This window comes from Neodiprion pinetum, chromosome 2 (assembly GCF_021155775.2).
Source record: "Neodiprion pinetum isolate iyNeoPine1 chromosome 2, iyNeoPine1.2, whole genome shotgun sequence".
Taxonomy (NCBI): domain Eukaryota; kingdom Metazoa; phylum Arthropoda; class Insecta; order Hymenoptera; family Diprionidae; genus Neodiprion; species Neodiprion pinetum.
The window spans coordinates 30,188,764-30,208,995 of record NC_060233.1 but is presented as its reverse complement, the minus strand read 5'-3'; the positions used below and the strand labels follow the sequence as shown (position 1 = coordinate 30,208,995).

At 37.8% G+C, this 20,232-nt stretch overlaps 3 protein-coding genes and 1 long non-coding RNA gene across 11 annotated transcripts; 2 read left to right on the top strand and 2 right to left on the bottom strand.

Annotated features, from left to right (window-relative positions):
• Nucleotides 1-87: 87 nt before the first annotated feature.
• Nucleotides 88-2,315, top strand: LOC124212587 (uncharacterized). 3 transcript variants are annotated; one of them, XM_046612776.2, is made up of 5 exons: nt 88-198; nt 332-453; nt 638-1,147; nt 1,598-1,714; nt 1,864-2,305. In XM_046612776.2, exons 2-5 carry the CDS (start codon nt 348-350, stop codon nt 1,875-1,877), a joined length of 747 nt encoding a protein of 248 aa, XP_046468732.1. In that variant the 5' UTR covers nt 88-198; nt 332-347; the 3' UTR covers nt 1,878-2,305. The 3 variants fall into 3 exon arrangements, with proteins under 3 accessions (XP_046468732.1, XP_046468733.1, XP_046468734.1); XM_046612777.2 differs by having other exon boundaries at nt 90-174; nt 1,864-2,314; XM_046612778.2 differs by having other exon boundaries at nt 107-217; nt 1,864-2,315.
• On the bottom strand, nt 1,043-7,243 carry LOC138190454 (uncharacterized). Its single transcript, XR_011176429.1, has 2 exons — nt 6,172-7,243; nt 1,043-1,747 (listed from the first exon to the last, which is right to left on the bottom strand). It is a non-coding gene; the product is annotated as an uncharacterized lncRNA (long non-coding RNA).
• On the top strand, nt 7,088-16,132 carry LOC124212580 (uncharacterized). 6 transcript variants are annotated; one of them, XM_046612761.2, is made up of 10 exons: nt 7,088-7,233; nt 9,087-9,283; nt 11,389-11,596; nt 12,201-12,370; nt 13,278-13,473; nt 14,043-14,197; nt 14,286-14,469; nt 14,567-14,898; nt 15,319-15,514; nt 15,611-16,132. In XM_046612761.2, exons 3-10 carry the CDS (start codon nt 11,470-11,472, stop codon nt 15,694-15,696), a joined length of 1,446 nt encoding a protein of 481 aa, XP_046468717.1. In that variant the 5' UTR covers nt 7,088-7,233; nt 9,087-9,283; nt 11,389-11,469; the 3' UTR covers nt 15,697-16,132. The 6 variants fall into 6 exon arrangements, with proteins under 6 accessions (XP_046468717.1, XP_046468713.1, XP_046468714.1 ...); XM_046612757.2 differs by having other exon boundaries at nt 9,087-9,390; XM_046612758.2 differs by having other exon boundaries at nt 7,137-7,233; nt 9,090-9,390.
• A 50-nt stretch (nt 16,133-16,182) lies between these two features.
• On the bottom strand, nt 16,183-19,257 carry LOC124212584 (uncharacterized). Its single transcript, XM_046612766.2, has 8 exons — nt 19,109-19,257; nt 18,797-18,926; nt 18,617-18,710; nt 18,350-18,465; nt 18,002-18,235; nt 17,500-17,705; nt 17,344-17,412; nt 16,183-16,740 (listed from the first exon to the last, which is right to left on the bottom strand). Exons 1-8 carry the CDS (start codon nt 19,137-19,139, stop codon nt 16,589-16,591), a joined length of 1,032 nt encoding a protein of 343 aa, XP_046468722.1. The 5' UTR covers nt 19,140-19,257; the 3' UTR covers nt 16,183-16,588.
• Between the last annotated feature and the right edge of the window lie 975 nt (nt 19,258-20,232).

Sequence of the window (20,232 nt, the reverse complement as noted above, 5' to 3'; positions counted from 1 at the left end):
CTTGTAATGTAATTACTTACCGGTCAATCAAACGCTTTTCAATAACAATTTCCATCAGACTCGTATAAATCTTAAGCGAAATCTCCCCCACCTTAGATCACAGCTTTACTTGGTTATAATGTTTCTATGTTTTACTATCGCCACAGCTTGCGTACACCGTTGTGCCACATAGAAGTACGGTGGTAGCCGGAATACTGGGTTAAAATTATATTTATACGTACATTTTTTACCTTTTTATCGTGATTTTTTTTTCCTTCGCAATACCGAATCACCGTATGTATATAACTGTATATATATATTACATGTATACTAATGACATTTTTCTGTACAGGTGTAACTCTGAAAAAATGGCTCATTGGGTTCGCTATCTTCACTTGCAGCAAGCTGTGCTGATGCTCATTATTTCAAACGGATGCTTGCTGATTGGAGTCAAGAGCGGCGCATTGAAATACGGTACGAGAAAATTAATAACAAAGAAAAACCATTTCTCTATAAACGAGTGTAACTTCTTTAAAAAAAATCCTACGACACAATATCGTAACTTCTCCATGATTGGCAAAAGATTATTACACGCAATGTGATTTTAAAGATTTTCTCATAACTTTGCGGTCATCCAATCTATGGTCCTTTTCATTAGTGGAATCCCGGCTCAACTGGGAGAAACAGATTTCGGATCATGGGGATCGTATGCGTCAATTTTCACCGCTCGTCGAACCATCTCCGGACCGATCCTTGGCTCGCCAATACCTGGTACCATCGAAATCGCAAACGCAGATGGAACCCCATACGCAAGACTCAGAAAAGACATCCAAGAAAACTCACGAACCTGAGTCCCGCTCTCTCGGTACACATTCTATCTTTGGCCGAATGTCACCGCATGACTTTGAACGGTATCGCTTAGATCAGTCACAGCGGCCGCGTGCCATGACCCAGCGGCTGAGTTCTCTCAATAGAAACGAGCAGAACCATTTCGAACGACAAACTGACACCCCTACGGAGCCTCCACCGGAAAAAATTGTTCCCCCGCTTTTCCCAGCATCTGTTCATCCCAAACCACCATTCTTCGTTCGCCGAATGCCAAGCGATGAATTCCGTGACGCCATCGACAGGAGACAATTGTTCGATCCCAATAATCCTGGAATTATCGGTAGGATGACAAATATATATATATATACGGTGAAGATTGTGGCGTCCATGTCTACAATCCCTAGTATCACACATAGCGACTTATTTCTTACTCATTACTAGCAGAAAGTGAAGTCAAAGGAGATATTTAAAGCCAATGTAGTCGACCATATCCCAAAGTACTGCTCACTTTAAGCTTTTGCATCTTTGTTAACAATTTCACGTTAGTTGACTTTACTCAGACTTTAGATACTTAGTATCCGGATAAGTGTGAGACCATATGAATAGCATTCCACTTCCATGTGTAGAAATTATACCACACATAGTACACATATAACCACTTCTATTAAGAAAGAAAACATGTGATTAGATTCAATTTTTCCTACCGTTGTTCGTAGCGTTAACAGTGAGTGAATTATTCGCCTGCGTCTGCCACAAACATTCATGATCATTTTGAGATATTCGTTTCCAGACAACCCCGGAACCCGTCCACCACCGGAATCTCTGAAGGAATGGCTCAAGTATCCGTTGTCGGATGAGGAATATGACAAGCAAGTAGGCTTGATACCGGGTGGCATATTTCCGGCAGGTAAGTTGCAGCATCTGTATTGTGAAATATAAACTACGTGTCGTGGTGATCTTGTTCTATTCGGAAAATCGAAAAAAAGTATAAACCAGCAAGCGGTATATGAAAGTACTTTAAGCTCATTTCCTCTGACTAATTATTTTTTATTTCAGGCTCAAGTCGCTAGTACAATGGGCAAACCAGTATAAGAGCCACGGGAACCGGAAGTTATTAGTCTACGATTTGGGAGACGTATGGACTCTCATTATTTTTTCAAGTTCATCGTGCTAAGTATGAACGTATGAAACCGTTCAGATGATTAGGTTGTGGTCGGTGTAATGGTGCTGCACCGAATGATATAATGAGAAAGAATTTTGTGGCTGCAGCGTTATTCTTGAAAAAATATAAAATGAAAAAAACATAAGCGAAAAACGTTTTGTCGCGTTGTATCATTCCTGATTTTGCTTTAATCTGACGGCCAATAATTGCACACGATTAACATGGTATGGAGAATAATTAATACAGGAAAAACTTGTGTATCTTGAGTTACAAATTAAATAGAATTGCCGGTATGAACACTCAGTATCGAGGTGAATAATATTAGTTTCAATTCCAGTACAACTAACGTCATTGAAGTGATGAATAATTTATAACAATTCTATTCTCCTGACAACTGGACCCTCAAACATGTTACAAATGGATTTTGACGGGACTCAGGTATGTTCTAGAGGTATTTGCCCTAAGTACCAGGCTAACGGGAATTTATTCACTACGGCTTAGTTTCCGCTTTTATTTTTCTTTTATACTTTACTTTTTCTCGTTCACGTATTCAATCTTAATAAATATCAATAACGAACATTGCATTATAAAGCTGCGGGGAAAAATATTGCCAGATCCCGAGATCACCGCGGGAGTTTGTCGGACAAACCGACAAATGGACATCCGGAAAGACATTTTTTTAAAAACCTGTTTGTCGGATTACTAGAGGTCCGAAAACGTAAGGATTTGTTGAAATTAGAAAGAGTGAATTTCGACCAAAACCAATACTTTCCTTACATCAACGAGGGTGATGGAAAGTGAAAACTAATGTCGTACGGAAGTCGTCGTAGTGAATGTAATTGGAGTTGAAGAAAAATCTGACAAGTCTCAAAATATCAAAGTTTCACTAATTCACTACACAACAATGAGAAAAAAAATGTCAGGCTTTGCAAAGCGATTAACAAAATAGTAAATAATTGTACCTTGTTTATGTACTGTCAATATTATTATGTACAACTAGAAAAAAAATTCGGTAAGCACATATATTCTTCCGATTATAGTAGTTTTCGATATTTTCTAGTTGAAAGAGAAATGTTCGTGCCATTTTTAATAATAGCAGGTTTACTTATCGATTGGGGAAATATTCGTCTCATCAAATTTGGAAATGATTTTAATTTGATAGGTATCTGCGAAATTTTAAACTATACTATATGCCGTATATTTGTTATATAGAGAAAACTTTAACCCCGTACCATTTACACTCGAAATTTTCAAACTGTTCCCGCTGGAATTTTGACCTGCCCCACCATCTACCTTCAATTGAGGGTTCAAACTTTGTATTCAAACAGATAGGCAAGATCAGTCGTGCGTCAGCTGCGAATTAGAGCAGTTCAAAGTGAGCTTGGGGTCAATCTGTCACCTGTGTGTAACTTATAGTGGTTTGAGTGAAAATTGGAGCAAATTTTTTTTCAACACTTCTACGTGGACTTTGTTTTCTTTCATTGTGAGTAACATTTTGTGCATGAAAATATTTTTTTTCACCGCAATAATCACTGTAAACGCATGTCTATTAGATGTCTTACTATCCCCGGAGTAAACAAATATTCGAAGCCTGGATCGATAATGATGGATACGAAGAGGCTTTGTACGAGGCATTTTCGGACGAAGAAGATCGTTTGCCTGACGAGAATTCTTACTCTGCAGAAGGCGATGATGCCTTCGGCGAAGTCGAAGATGTCAGTTTAGAGTAGAGTCTTTTAGAGTTCACCGAAATATCCGAAGTGGTATTGCACCGATATTAAATGAACAGAAACTTTCTGTTGGTTGAGAAGGGCCGTATTTTCCGAATCTGACAAGATGAGGCATTTGTCAACGAAAACTAGACCAAAAATCAAAAGAAAAGTGTCTGACGTGCCTGCGGACGATGTGCGGTTTTTTACCGCATATACATGTGCGTTGAATGCGCAAATGCCGAATCACATTTATAATGATTATTCTGATTTTATTTGAACCTTCTATATCATATTTTCATAATGAAATAGTTTCTCAATAATAAAAAATGTATTTCGTCATTCATTTCATCGAAACCTGATAGACTTTCAATCTCGCCCAATGTCATTTTTTCCCCGGAAAATTCACTATTCATTCCTCAAAATAAATATACTTTATGAAAAACTGACTTACCAGACTAAGACTACTTCGAAGTGGACCAGCTTTGGAATAAAATTGTAAAATTTTTGTCAAAAATATTGTAAATCAAAAAAATGGCACGTATTTCAATGAAAACTTAATTGTTTTCTTCCTTTTTTTTTCATGAATTTTTTTTAATACGAAAATCCCAAGGACCCAATATGCTGAAGATCGGGGCTTCTTTATAAAGGTTAGAAATATGTTTCAGAATTTTTTTGGAAGAGCAATTCCCGAAACTCTCAAGGTACTACTCATTTTTTACCCTGTGATACGTACGTTATTCGCAAGACGTGTATCATTTAAGCGCTAAAACAGGCGATCAGAACTATTCAGTGAATTATCCCACAAACGATTAGCGATTCAGCGATTCACGTGGAACGTACTATGTATAGATATGTATGTATATTTTGTTGGTATTTCTGTCCAGTCATTGCATAACTTTAGTGAAACGCAGCAGAAAAAAGGTTCTTCGATGAGGCTACATACATGCAGTAATAATTAAAAATATTTACACACGTTAATAAACAAAGCACAATATTACAGCTCACGATTAGACGCTTGTATTTGCGTATGTTGAATATACAGGACGATAATTATGCAAATGGATGCATAGTTCCGTTTCCAGTTTATCGATTCGTACAGTATATTACGTTAATTAGTTGTTTAATTGTCCGCTGTAAGAAATTGTTTGCAGCGCGAATGTCGACGATAATTAACTTTCACCCACTACAAGCATGATAAAAATTTTACCAAAAATTGAATACCTCGAATATCCTGTTGATGAATTCTCGAAATTTTACTTCCCTCACGGTGACCACGATTCAATGAATCTGGCGCATGGCAAGAATAGATTTATTTATCTAATAAATGAACGGGTAGCAGACTGTAGAAATATTATTCGTAAGAATCCATATGGATGATATAAAAGTAGTATAATAATAACGATGGTAATTTATACGTCAGTGTAAATGTATCTGCTGTGCGGATCAAGTCAAATACACCTCCCACTCTTTCTTTATCTCTCAAGTTTTTTCAGCTATCGGGATATTATCGTAGGATATGCTCATTGATTGAGGTCAACGAGACTGTAGTAAATTTTAAATAAGCACGAACATTAAGACAGCCGATAACACCTACGTAAAGATAAACTTGTGATCGGTTACAGTTACCAATGTAATTTCCACAGACGGTAAAAAACTAAATATTACCCGTTGTAACTGGCAAAAAAAAAAAAAAAAAACTTGATGACTGCTGCTCGGCGATATATACAATTTCGTTTAAATCTCTTGTATCCGTAATGTACCTCGGAATTACTTATTTACTGAGCACACGGTTTATCAACTTGTTATCTTGCTGATTAGTTAAACGCTCAACGCTCAACGATTCACGGCTGATATGTATGTGAATTGTAATGAACTTACGATTAGGACGGCCGGAAAGAGTGAAATACTCGGCAAATGCGTCGTTTCAACTTTTGAACGGTATATGTGCCCACTTAGGTTTCAATAAAATTCTCGCAGTTTATAAACCGGTTAAAATAATAAGGACACTATACTAACCTCCTACTAACTTACATTTCTTTGAGTGAAAAAAAAATGTCCAACTACAACGAGAGGCGATAATTGGTTTTAATGCGAATATCGTACTTGCTCAGGTCTGGTCTCCCAACATGTGAAAAAAAAAAATAAATAAATAAAACTACATGTGTGCATACGCGATGTACGTATGTGTGCACGTGTGTGTTCTGCATAGGTATGCAAACAACGGACTCGTGGATCGAAAGAACGACTTTCTACTTGCGAAGAGGTCGACGCGTCTATTAGATAAATATATGTTTATATATCTTTATTAGATATATATATAATTCTTCTTTTCGTTCGTCTGTTGTGATCGCGTAAATTCTGAACGACTTGACCGATTGAGGTCGTATTCATACGATACATTTGTATTGTCGAGACGACGGGTCATGGCTATATAGATATGTTTATCGTTAACTCATTTTGCACATTGTTAACACATTATCGCGCACTTACCGGAAAGGGCAGGACAACGTCTGCCGGGCCGGCTAGTTATGTATAAATGTATGGAATAGAGCGTATTCATGCCTTGTTTGGATTTCTGGTCCCGATTTTTGTGAAAAATTTCAATTCACCGGAGAGTGGACGAAGAGAATAAAATTGCTTCCGGACAAGTGAAGCTGCATCCGCTTTAAAATCAATGCATGTTGATTGGTGTTTTTGCGTCGGGCACCGAGAGGGACGAATGATCGGGGCGGGGATGGAATACCGAATTTAAAACGTTTCGAAAGCGAGAAATTTCGAATTTTTTAGTCGCGAAACTTGAAGTAAAGAAATCAAACTTTGACGAAACGTCAAAGTTTAATTCGAATGTTCCGAAACCCGACGCTCAAAAAGTACCGAAAGGATAAACTTGTGAAAAGGCGTAACTTCGGTAAGTGAAAGTTCCGAAAGTGCGAAAATGACAAAAGTTTGATATGAAACATTGAAATTCCGAATGATCGAAGATATTCAATACCGTGAATTTCTGGCTTGGTGAGATTCCGCCACTTTGATCTTGCTGTGCTTTGAATTTTCCATATTTTTACGTTCGAAATCCTGGTGAATCTGATTTACGGTTTTTCTGATTTTTCACACCCTCTCGTTGAATAAACTACGGTGTGTGAGTATATTTTAACTCTCGGAACTTTACTTCACCGAAACTTTATTTTTCAGAATTCTCCTCCATCGAAACTTAATTAATTTGAGCCGTCGGGTTTCGGACCATTCGAAACGTTATTGATCTCTTCACTTAAACTTTCGCCACATAAGTAATTCGGAATCAGGGGCTGTCGGAAGTTTTTAAATTCGAAACTTGAACCCAGCTCCGAATGATCACCGACTCGCCGCATTCTTCACTGACAATCCTCATATTATCGCAACGTAGCGTTGAATGATGAGCTCGAAAAGCGTCGCGGTGGGGATCCGGCGTCGCGACGCCGGCAACTCGGCACGAGTCAAGCGATTCGGGCAGGAGCATCTTACGTTAGTGGCAGTCAGGATCGCGTACCGGTTGGCGGCTAACAATTAAGCGCGTAGGTAAGGTACAGTGCATACCTATTATTAGTTCGGTTGTCGCGTGTGTTCCACGGCCGTCTGATTTTCTGCACTCGGATGGGGCATTTAAATTCCCGCGAGCCCCCGCAACGCCTCACTTCCGATTGATCAGCTTCCGGTGATCCATTTTCACCCGCGCGTTCACCGCACGGTGTTCGAGTCGCTCTGCACTGATAATAATATTCCCGGGACTCGAAAAATCCTCAAAAGCTCGGAGTCAAGCTCTTTGCTACGCAAAAGCGACTTTGGGTTTTGTTTTATCTCTTCGAATGAATTATGAGCGGTCGTAAGCCCCGCCGTAAAGAGGAAGAGAGAGAGAGAGAGAGAGAGAGAGAGAGAGGAGCGCCTGCGCGATGCCGATTTACTTTGCCAGCAGCGAGTTTTGAATTCGTGTACATAATAATTAGTTTCTTAACCGTTTACCGATACATTTCATTACACATAATTGCCAAGTGACTTGTGTTTACCAGCTGTCGCTGTTTCGCTAATTTGAACATGCCGTTTGGAACCGGTTCAAGCAATTTGCATTTTATTTTTACACATTATCGGTCTCCTTTGTTTATTGCTATGATCCGTCACAGGTTTCGCGCTCTCGGACAGTGAAACGGTGACACAATACTTCTCACAATTGACATTCGGGATTATGTCAGGCCAATCAGTTGCAGGCGAACTGACATTGCTTGAATTCCAAACGTCTGGTATTCGAAAGCTGTCGAAATTTTCACTGTAAATTCGACCGCAGCTTTCCGTTGTACCGAATGAAAATGTGTACTTTCAGTAAAATCGGTTGCTTTACCTTTCACGATCTTACTTGCTGAATGTATATCGGTTGCATTACGAATAATTGATCGTCTGCTCTACGTACAACGTATAAAATGATCCATTATTATCGCACGCTTCGGGTCAACTGTATGCCATATTATTGAACGATTATTTTTCTTTTTATCGTCAACTTACGTTCCATAGCGGGTATGTGTACCAAAAGAAATTTCTAATTGCGGTTACGATTTTTTACCGTAAAAAAATAATACGATTATGGGTACAATATCAAAATAAATGTTCTAACTTTAACCAGAAAATCTAATATGTGCAACTATTTTTTATTTGATTATGTTGTAACTTTTGCGACAATTTTTGATGTTGGTGCAACAATAAATATATATATATATATAAATATATTTGTCATTTCCGTGGCGCAATTCGACTTATTCAACTCGGAAGCTCATGAACGCTTAAAATTAGTTTGAAAATGTAATTCTCGATGTTTGTTAAAAGTCGTCTCTAATTTAGTTTTCGGGACAAAATATCCACGAGGAGTTGTAACGTCACTATTTTTGTAGTAATTGTCAATTCCTTGATAAGAATCCCTCCTCGGCCATTTAACGCGTGTTTCACCATCTATACCGAAGATCTGATTGCGATAGCAGGAGAACAGATTTATTTTCCGAGAGAAAACATCGAAGTATATAGTTTTTAGTAATTGGTGATATACTTGCTGGAAAGTGGAAAATAGGTTAGATACTAATATAGAAACAGTAAGCATTACTCGGCAATTTACCTTTTACAAACTACGCAAATAACTTCGTGCATTAGCGTACCGATAAGAGTGTGAATAACGTTATAGAAAGTGGACGAGAACTTCGTTTAATTGATCAGCTTAGTTCAAATCCGAGTTTCTCAATGCTTTCCAAGTAGCATGCACTGCTATGTAAATTTAGTTCGTATAGAAATAATAATAGGCATATTGTAAAATTATGCACGATCAATTACCTACGAAGTAAAAAACACACCGTGCTTTTATCCAACTCGCAAATGAATTTATTTCACATTTCCAGCAGCCTGTCGATTCTGAATTCAAACACAATTACCAACAGGGGTGAATATTCGAAAAAAAAAAAAAAAATGACCACTCTTAGACGCGGCACTCGACAGATGTGGAATCTGATGGAGAATGGGAAAATAATTCGTGACTCGTCGTCGAGGTCCATGTCGACGGAACCGAGGACGACGAGGATTCAGGAGGGAAAAAACGGTGAAAAAATTTTTAAATCCCCCTTCAACAACATAAATTATCCAACGATGCCGCTGCACGAATTTGTATGGGAAAACACGGGAAAATGGGGAGACAAAGTAGCCCTGGTGAGTGAATATAATTGTTCATAAGCGACGTGTTCCCGGAGAAAAATTTCATTTGTTATAGTAACTAGAAAAATTCGGTAAAACAGGTATCGTTAAAAAAACTGTTCGAATATTGTTGGAATTACGAAAAACGAGGTACGCCTAACAATTTTGCGCAATCGTCGATCCTTTCTTGGTTATTGCAACGCAAAATCAGTTTGCGAGGTTTACTCTACTTTGTGAGTTAAATAAGGCTTGAACGTCAATTTATTCTTGCACGAGCGTTAAATTATCGCAACAGTTGCAAGAAAATATCGCAACAGTGATCGTAATGAGAAAGAATAGTAACGGACACTAGACTTTCCGGTAACAGCTAGAAAACTAATTTTAATTTTCTACCTAAAACCATATTTTTCGATTGTGGTAAAAAATGAATATACTTAAGGACCGAGCGGTAAGCCGAACTAAAAATTTCTCTCAGTGTTGATTTAGAAATGATAGATTTATTCAAGGAATCTAATCAATTATGCAAGTCGGTAAACATGAATTTATTAAATTTGTTTGTATCGTTTTTTAAAAAACAACCTGCACAAGCTGCACAAACGAGTATACCGAATGCATAAACTGTGCATTTACCATCCTGGAGTATAATGTATGGGTAACGACCGTGACTGATTTAATTCTCTTGGACTTTATAATGCACTGGTTAAATAACTATTCCGTAACTCAAGTTGTTACGCGTCAGGTATTATACGCATAGGTAGGTATTATAGATATATATGATTTTCATATACGAGTACAATTATTTATAATATTATATAATATTATGTATACCGTGGCGGACGAAGGCTTCAAAACACGATAGCTGAAAACAAACTGCATAATATTACATTTTAATGATAATTTTAGACGATACGGAAATTTTAACTGCCGCTGAATGATCAGACTCTACGTATAGTCTTCGTGTTGTAACAGATAAGGATGTCTGAATTTATTACACCCCAGCAAACGATAACGCAATGCAAATACATTATACGAGTAGTTCTGCAGAAGCTTGGTAATTTTCTTCTTGTGGAAGTTTGTTTTAATCCGAATCACTACGATTGATTACGTTATGTGTTCTGTTCTATCGTTTCATGCAATCGCTTTCCGCAAAGATGTATTAAAATATCGCGGAGTTAATACTAATACACGAAATTACAAGAACAATTTGATGCGTTTACCGAATGAATCAAATTTAACGTGTAATGTACATGTTTAAAATTTTGAAACAACGATTATTCAAGTTTGTTTATAAAGTTCAAATTGACCGAAGACACGAGTAATTTTAAAGTTTTATCTCATCATAAAACCGCGACAAAATCGTTATCAAAAATGAAATATCTCAAATTTATCAACGATTTCGCAATAATTCACACAAACAAATGCTGTATACACCGTACAGAAAAAAATATGTTTAAAAATAAAAACAAACACCGCTAAAACAATATTCTTGGTATAGACACAATTTGCCTGTGTATAAATATAAAAGTAACAACGTCATTCGGAGATTTGATACTTTCGACAATCATGCTTGTAATGATTAAGGCGAAAGTCCAAACAACCAGTTCCAAACTCCAAATTTCAATCCGCAAGTGTGTAGAAATTTATAAGATAAGAACTCGCGATTCACAATCAATTCGTCGATTCCTATATCTGTATAAGTGTTTACTGTCATGTTTTAATTCGGGTTTATAGCCTTACATAAATACGATTAGCACGAATTCCAGGATAAAAAGTAAACAACAAATATGCGATGATAAATCAAATATTTACACCGCCTACATTTTTCATGGTACAGAACGCTACGTGAATTCTCTTCCATTCATATCTAGGTGAAAATTTCCCATTTACCAATTCAGCGAATAACTCATTACACGATAATTCATTTATGCAATATACCTAAGCATAAAATATGAATGTGACTGTAATTAGGTTAATACACATTTTTTTTTTTTTTTTTGTTTTTTCAATTTACAGAAATGTGGCGTCACTGGACGTCGTTACACGTACGCCGGTGCCAGAGATGCGTCGAATTGGGTTGCAAGAAGCCTTCTAAATATGGGGTTTAAGGCCGGTGACGTCATCGCTCTGGTTCTACCAAACCTGCCCGAAACTGCTATCGCTTTTCTAGGATCAGTTGAAGCCGGACTCATCGTAACTACCGTAAATCCACATTACACAGTTGGTAATCCATTACACTTTTGACCATTTTCTTCCTCAACTATTTCTTGACAACTCAACTAAGTCTTTAATTTATCACGAAATACTAAACGTTACTATGTAATAGTGCACGGAAGTTTTTTTTTTTTTTTTTTATTGTCCGCAGAATTTATTGTATTATATTATAGAATCTTCCTGTTTTTGACCACGCTATTGCAGTCTGTTTTATTACATGCATATACGAATGAGAATTTCCAAACCGCATCCGGGGTTCTGCGAAGAAAAACTGTAGCTACGAGAAAGAGAAGGAAATTTATTTTTGTTTGACGCAACGCTTGTGATCAGTTTTTTCTTCCTATTATTGTAAATCTTACGGCTTGTTCAGGGAAAACATCCAAAACTCGTCCAAAATCTATACTTAACCGTAAAGTCAAATTCGTAGTTAGGTGACGAAATTGTTTCCACCAGGGAAAGACCAGAATAAAAAGAAGAACAGCAAACAGTTATAATCAGCAACTATCAAAGTATATCGATGAATTGATCGTGTCTAAATGTGCCAGCAGATAAATATCTTCATGTCTGCACGGCATGCATCGCAGTGTGCTGACATGTAACTTAATATTTTTCAGATGAAATAAGAAGGCAGTTGATAAATTCCGGAGCTAAGGGTGTAATCACTAACGCTGAAATAGCGCCTGTGGTACTGAATGCAACCCGCGAAACGCTCCCGTCAAAATCTCCGTTCATTGTAATCGACGACGCGACGTTACCTGTGCCGTCGGAATCGATACCTTTCAAGGTAAGATCGCATTGCTCGTAAGCCAGCCTGTGCGACCTTGCACCTTGCACTCACTTACTTCTCTGCACCTACTTAAAATACTAAAATGGAAATTGACTTACGGCTTCAAGGTCCGACGCGTCGGTCGGTTAAACTAATTCGAGAATTACAAAGCAGCTACCGAGTGTTTTGGTGGATTTCAAGCAACGTACGTATTACGAGATTGCGTATCTCGCACGGCGTACGATAAGCGCGTGTGAATGAACGGATATCTTTGTACACACTTCACACTTGTCATAACAACAGAGATAACGAATGTTTTCTGATCGCATGATTTCATCTAATCTGATTGTTGTTAGCTCAGCGTATGTAATCATCCAAAGTATACGCTGTGGACGGTTGAATCGTTTTTACTTAGATCAGTAATTTGTCACAGATGTTTTATGAATTTTAGTTTAATTATGGCTTGATTAATTATCAACAGAGTAACTCGCGAATAATTTACTTATCGTAAGTATGTCCAATTCTTATTGCTCTTTTCTTTTGTTTTTCATAAATTGTCAAAATATTAACGAGAAATTTTCGTACGAATCCGTGTCATTCAAGGCGACATCCAGTATACTTATTATATCCTCAGTGTGATGTGAAAATGAGAACATCGAATACTTCTTTTCCGATAACACGTACGCGTGATTTTACATACCGTGAATAACTTGGATACAGAATTTCATGCAATTGAATTAGTGAAGATATTACAAATTTTTACACTTGGTTGTAAAATTTTCAAGCGTATTATTTTGAAAATATAGACACTGATCAACAAATCTTACCCAATTTATGACCAATTATATTTTCTACAAGTTATGGGAAACTCCGATGTTACTTTGAACGTGAAATTTCTCATAATTCATCTGTTATTTCACCGAAGGATCTCATCGATAGAGGCAAGTCATTGCCGCCAGTGCCAAACCATCCATGGAATTTTGACGACGTTGTCGTTTTACCGTACTCCAGCGGTACGACAGGCCTTTCCAAAGGCGTAATGTTGTCCCATAAAAATTTGATCGCCAACATACAACAAGTGAAGGCTAGTACTGACGATAACGTGTGGAAAGAAACTACCGGTAAGTGACAATCGGCGTGAAACAAATAACGCGCGTGACTTTCACAACCTGAAATATGAGCTCCCAAGTTTTCATCGAACGTTGAATTATAACGAGAACACTCTTGCCATCATTTTGTTGGGCATGAAACAAAGCTGAGTAATTGATCAGTGCCGGGAGCGATTTTACCCCGTAAATACAAACGCAAGCGTGCGAAACAGACGCCATATTGGTTTTTCTACGGGCTCAAACTTGTATGTCAATTATATGGTAAAACAATTTTCGTAAAATTGGCCAGGTGTTCAGCAGGTCTTCGTACTTTATGTAGAATAGTTGTATCTTGGAATTAAAATCGTCTATACAGGCATAATATTCCGGACAACTTTCAACGGGGAAATCACGCCTCTGTCTATTCTGTAAATTTGTTATTGATAATTCCACAGTAAAAAAAGGTTAAAATGAGATTAATTGCCAAGGTATTAACGAATTACCCCTTTAAAGAGTCATCTTGTAATTTTTAATCATTCTCGGAGTAATTGTATTTCAGGTCTACGCAAATCTCTGGTTTGTAAAGTGACTCGCCTTTTCAGAGACTCATCAGGAAATCGCGCCATTGTTACTCCCTACTTTTCACATATACGGAATGAACGCCGTAATGCTGCCAAATTTGAAACTGGGAGTACAGTTAATCACTCTTCCGAAATTCACGCCGCAAGGGTTCATAGACGTTTTTGAACAAAACAAGGTAAGCAAGCACTTTATCCTTTAAAAAAAAAAAAAGGATCCCAGTGTCTCGCCGTCTTTACACCGCACTCGACATCCATGCGATTCAGGTTACGTGTTTCTTCCTCGTGCCTCCGCTGCTTCTGTTTCTGGCCACAGCCCCGATGGTTGCAAAGAAACACATCGAATCAATTCACGCGATGACGAGCGGCGCTGCTCCTCTTGCCGGTACCGACGTCGAGAGGTTTTATCATCGATTCGACATTGACGAAACGAAACTGCAGTTCATCCAAGGTGAAGATTACTAATTCTAAAGAAAAATCATCGGACAATATCTTCGTCACATCTGGCTTCCTTATATCGAACGGCGTTCTTCTTTCCTGTCATTCAGGTTACGGACTCACGGAAAGCTCACCGGTTACGTTTTTGCAAACACTCAAGTCGAAAAAATACGCCAGCATCGGGAACCCGATCTGCGACACCGAAGCTCGGCTGATTGACCTGTCGACCCAGGAGGACATCGTAACCCCCGGAAAAACTGGGGAACTTTGGGTCCGCGGTGACCACGTGATGAAGGGTTACTACAACAACGAGGAGGCAACTAAGAATACCCTTACACCGGACGGATGGCTGAAAACAGGGGACATCGCCTACTTCGATGAGGAACTCGACTTTTATATCACCGATAGACTGAAAGAACTCATCAAGGTCAAAGGCTTCCAGGTAATTCACTTACGAAGCGATGGGTGGGTTACAGAAAAGACAGCGGCTCGAAAATTCAATTACCTTTAAACTGACAAGAAGTGCTAACAAAATGATAACTATTATAAAAAAATCAGAACATTCATATTCAGTCATATATACATATAAATAAAAACACAGATCGACAACATTATTTAGTTAATGATTAAAATGTAAAGACATCTCTTGACTATATTTTGCCGAGAAAAAGTCAATTTACCGACAACTTTCATTCATTTATCGATATTCGCGATCTTCCGATTGGCATGTAGTCAACCATTGTCTTCGAGTAGACTTAATTTTTTCACCGGCAATCAGTGAAATATGAGTTGATTGTGTACTAATACTCGGTGGGTGGGGCAGGGACAATTCTAACAATTTCAATTCATTTTTCCTCGTCAGGTTCCACCAGCGGAACTTGAAGCTTTGCTCAGAACGCACCCGGACATTGAGGAAGCCGCTGTTATCGGTATTCCGGACGAACGAAGCGGAGAATTGCCGAGGGCGTTTGTCCTGCTCAAAAAGGATAAAACACTCAAAGAAAAGGATGTGCAAGACTTTGTCAAGGGAAAAGTTTCCGAGTATAAGGAACTGAAAGGTCTTAACAGCTTTCGTATCAATGTTACCTGCGCACACTGACACACGCACACATGTGATATTTTGCCTAATTATTTTCCATAATTCATTTTTTCAGGCGGTGTCATCTTCGTTGATACCATACCAAAAAATCCTTCCGGAAAGATTTTAAGGAGAGTATTGAAGGAGCAATATGCGAAATGAGAAACGATTCGAGCTTTGACTCTAAATTATTCCTCCCAGATGATGAAAAGTTCCTGAATCGTACAGCTGCTGCAAACGAGTCATCGACTCTGATATTATAATTAGAAGTATGTTCGACTCACGATTCGATAAGTGTAAATATATTTATACTATAGTTATAAATAATTGTTTATAACAGAATATCGACGACTGCATATATTCATATGCAATTGATTGCGCAGTTATTTTTATATTGCCCGGATTTGTATATATTGATCATTTTTTCCGTGTAAATTTGAAGGGGTTATAATTGAGTTATATATTATGTATATATACGCAAGTTTTCGAACAGTTGCGGGGGTTTTTCGCCCAAGTGTTAAGGTTGCAGAATGGCAAACGCACAGTTGGCACATTTTACTGGTTATTATATTAGTAAAATTATATAATTTATAACAAACGCCTTGAGTTCTTTTCTCTTTACCTTGCCGGAAATTTTTATAAAATGCAAAAAACTGAATAACGCATTATCGTATATTTTCAGTCACATTCTCTACACAACGTCACATTACGTATAAATTAATGATAAAAAATTGATGCGTGAAATAATAGCTCAAAAATTCTTGTCAAAGAATTGCTAAAAAGTACTTACTATTATTGAACAGTGCACAATACATCAATCCAAATTTTTCATTCGAAAAGTTGCAGTCTTTGAAATTTAATTATCTTATTCAAAGAATCAATAATCATTTCAATATTCTTCTGTCAATATATAACTTCGAAATTACTTCTGACCGTATTGAATCTTGCGTCAATGGTTACCATATTTTATAGGTATATAATAATTTGTTACCCCTTAAATGAATGTAACAAAAACTAATGTTAGTAGTTTATAAAATTTCTGTGCGAAATTTTCTTACTTCTGCAGTTGCGGGTACAGATATATCTTGGACTGTTCAAAGCCGTACTGAAGCCAAGCTATTACCGGCCATTTCTTTATCAGCAGGAAATTAAAGTTTATTAAAAAATTGTAATACGCACGAACAAAGATACCGATGCCGGGAGTTCCTGAAAGCGATAAAATGATAATTATGCAAAACCACAAACCTCGATACAATGAGAAACGTAACATTGTGTGACAAAGTACATCTATGTACGAGTAAGTGATTTTATGAACCAGTGAAGAAACGTTTCAATTTACGTCAATAGAATCTTTACAGCCACTCGTCACTGGCCGTTTCAACTGCTGCGATCACTTATAAGGTGTTGATTTTCTTTCTATGTCATTAAAATTAAGGGAGGATTTGCTTTCTCCAAGCACAAAATAATGTCTTATTGGAGAATTTTTCCTGACGAAACTATACGGTCGATTAAATTCGAGCTTTCCACATATATTTGTTATGTATTCAGGTAATTACACAATATTTTCTAATAATACATAACAAACGCATGTGCAAAGCTCGAATTTAATCGACGAAAAATGCGGAAATAAAGCGTTATTTTCAGCTGTGTAAAAGCAAAGTCCCCCTTAACGCAGTTGAACTTTGGCTAATTATCGCATTCGTCAAAGGCGTGAACGAATCGAATTCATGTTTTGCAATTTTGTATAACATGTTTCTGAACGTTGCGAATAATTGAATTTCGTCATTAATTCCAGGCAATTATAATTACCACACAGTTTGTGAGATGCTTCGCGGTATTTGAGTACCAGCCAGCTATACGTGCTCAGAGGTTTTGTATCTGAAAAAACATTAAGGCGATTAGATAATCACCCCCTGTTTCGGAGTATAAACCTGGTGATAAAATAACACAGAAATGATAACCCACATGGCACCCTGTTCAACTTGTAAGTGAACGCAAAAATGGCCCCGGTATCTATGCTCATGTCGATGCTCCACATCCCATCCAGCAGCGCTGTCGCCATGTCGACAAAATTCGGAGGAACTTCTTCGAAGTACTTGCCGAATACCTCGGCTTGCAATCTTCTACACAATGCCGTAGTTTCAGCTTCGTTCTTCCGACAAATGTTCAATCTGCAGCACGAGTCATACATGTGAATATAAAATGATAAAAAAATAAGTTTGGGTGTTTTTGAGATGGTTTTAAAAAATCACGGGTTAAAGACTAGTGATTAAAATAACTTGAAAATTTCCTTTTGCAGTTTTTCAGGGGACGTACTAGCGTAGGAAAAATCCTTGGTGAAAATAAAAAATGTCACGATCAACCCTTTACCGACGTCAAGTGGAATGCCCCATATTTATCGGTGCGTGCATTCTTTCCACGCAATTGAATTGATTTCTCAGTTACACGTATAGGAATGACAGTTTACCGATCTGAAATGCCAAGCATATGTCCAACGACTCTCAACACGTGGTTGATCCCCTCTCGCTGATCCTTGGTGTTTGTCAGACCCAAAGATTCCGGTTCGAGCAGAACGTAGCCGATCAGACCATACTGAGTGAGCGCCATGTCCCGATGAGTGATTCCCCCGATTCCATCCCGGAGGGCTCGTCGATTTGCGAGGCAATGCTTCCAGCGAACTGTATTCGTTGACTTGAACCAGCTGGGCCAGATTCGGATAACCCGAGGTCAGACATGATTGAGCTTACGGTTATTCTGCTACTTGTAGCAACCGATACTTAACGCAAGGTAACGAAGTCCAGCTCCGTTCACTTACTCCGAATTAATAACGTTCAAATCCGCCATGTACCACGCTCGAGTATGCAAACTTGTTTCGAGATATCTTTTGAACGCTGCGCATGCCGTTCCACTCTTCTTGGTATAGATGAGAACCTGCAACGAAGCGCAATCGGACGATTTCAAGAATACAGCCGAAGAGTAACGACGATACTGAAAGGGGCGGTATCGGCACGAACGCATTTCATCTTTCTTCTCAAGTTACAAGTTACATCGCAGAATGCTTCATAAATACTATAATACCGACCTTCAAGATCGAAGGAACAGCCAGCACAGCTACAAGACCACATATGATCGCAGTGGTTAATCCAAGGCTGTTGGAACGGTAGTAATCTTGCCCTCTGCGATGTCAAACGGAATTTAGATCATCGAACCAAATTCCCAAATCATCACTAACCCAACATTGAAACTCGAGCTTAACACTTACGCTTTGTACAATTTTGCATCATACCACCCGGGAAGATCCGCTGGAGTAACTTGCTCAGACTCATCGTAGTCGATGGTGTCTTCGTCGGCTACAAGTATCCTGAAATGCTGATCCACGGTCGCAGGTTGGACTGTGAAATGCATCCCACGGTCACAAGTATGTGTTAAAGTAGTTTTATTTAAATCGCCCATGTCCGTGCATGGTTTTTTAATTGACAGTGATACGCGATAAGCATCTCACAATTGAAATTAGATTAAACTTGAAAAGTGATGTGGAACGCAATTTTCTTCGATATGAGAACTGTATACATACCATCGTCGATGTGTTTTTCCTTGGACCGCATCTTGTCCCGCCTAACTGCAGAGTACTTATGGAAACACGTTTAACGACTCTCACCTTATATTCAACGACAGCGCGCCAATTGAATCCCCACTGGGAATTAAATTCAGATCTTGAATTTTGTTTTGATATAACTTGCGACCTTGCGCTGAGAGGAGAGTTTACTTACTGTTAACAAACGTATGTTTGAATACGGCAAAATAGATGTTTTCTTATTATTATCAAATCTTAGCTGAGCTAAATATAGTTAACTGTTGGATTTATTGTTTTATTGAAATGGAAAGCGGTAGTTTTATTATAGTAATAATATATTTTACGTAAATTACATATGTGGAAGCTTCTTAATCGTTTGGTAAGCGCGCGTCTCACTTAATTAACCCTTTCTATTACGAGTCTCTGGTTCTACGGATCCTAACTTAACCTAAGCATCTCTAAACTGAATAAAAATAGATTTGTCCAAGTATGTTTTAACAGATGTTCGTCAGCGATTACATTTGCGCGTTCTAATCGCAATATAACGTAAGATTTCTTTAATGTTTCTCAGATAATTTATGAGTATCTGGTCAACGAGCAAAATAAGCCCGCAAAAATTACGATCATATAAAAAATATAAGGTTGAAAATCGTCTTGAACGTTCTTGATAGTTATAGAATCATTTTTTAAATTATTGGATCACATAACATTTCTGGGGGTTTTTGAAATGAGGTTTCTCCTTTTTTCTAATTTTTCATACTTTAACTTACAGTTAATTCGTCCTTGAGAGGTAAAAGCCCTATCTAACGCGTACCTGATAATTATATACTCTCTACGATGACAACAAATGCGTGACTGTTGCACACTATAAATTGGTTTTAAGATCTTAATCAACCAGATTACTGAATTTCTAATGTCCCGATGCCCGCAGTGATAACGACGTGGAATAAGGATATCAGAAAAACATAATGACAACCTTAAGAACAGATTAATACTTCATAACTAATCATTATTCTTCATTACGGAACCGCGATACATTAGCGATTACAATTGTAAACTAAATATAGACTGACATCCATTTCTGAAAAATATTGTATAATCAATTGAGGTTGAACGGAAATTTA

Bases quoted from the DNA above. Each gene is read 5' to 3' on its own strand.
- LOC124212580 (XM_046612757.2), top strand. From the start codon at position 9,154: ATGACCACTCTTAGACGCGGCACTCGACAGATGTGGAATCTGATGGAG. The intron at 9,391-11,388 runs GTGAGTGAATAT...TTCAATTTACAG, and splicing joins GGGGAGACAAAGTAGCCCTG to AAATGTGGCGTCACTGGACG. The intron at 14,198-14,285 runs GTAAGCAAGCAC...CATGCGATTCAG, and splicing joins ACGTTTTTGAACAAAACAAG to GTTACGTGTTTCTTCCTCGT.
- LOC124212587 (XM_046612778.2), top strand. From the start codon at position 348: ATGGCTCATTGGGTTCGCTATCTTCACTTGCAGCAAGCTGTGCTGATG. The intron at 454-637 runs GTACGAGAAAAT...CCTTTTCATTAG, and splicing joins GAGCGGCGCATTGAAATACG to TGGAATCCCGGCTCAACTGG. The intron at 1,148-1,597 runs GTAGGATGACAA...ATTCGTTTCCAG, and splicing joins CAATAATCCTGGAATTATCG to ACAACCCCGGAACCCGTCCA.
- LOC124212584 (XM_046612766.2), bottom strand. From the start codon at position 19,139: ATGCGGTCCAAGGAAAAACACATCGACGATG. The intron at 18,927-19,108 runs GTATGTATACAG...TGCATTTCACAG, and splicing joins GGAAAAACACATCGACGATG to TCCAACCTGCGACCGTGGAT. The intron at 17,413-17,499 runs GTGGGTTATCAT...ATGTTTTTTCAG, and splicing joins CAAGTTGAACAGGGTGCCAT to ATACAAAACCTCTGAGCACG.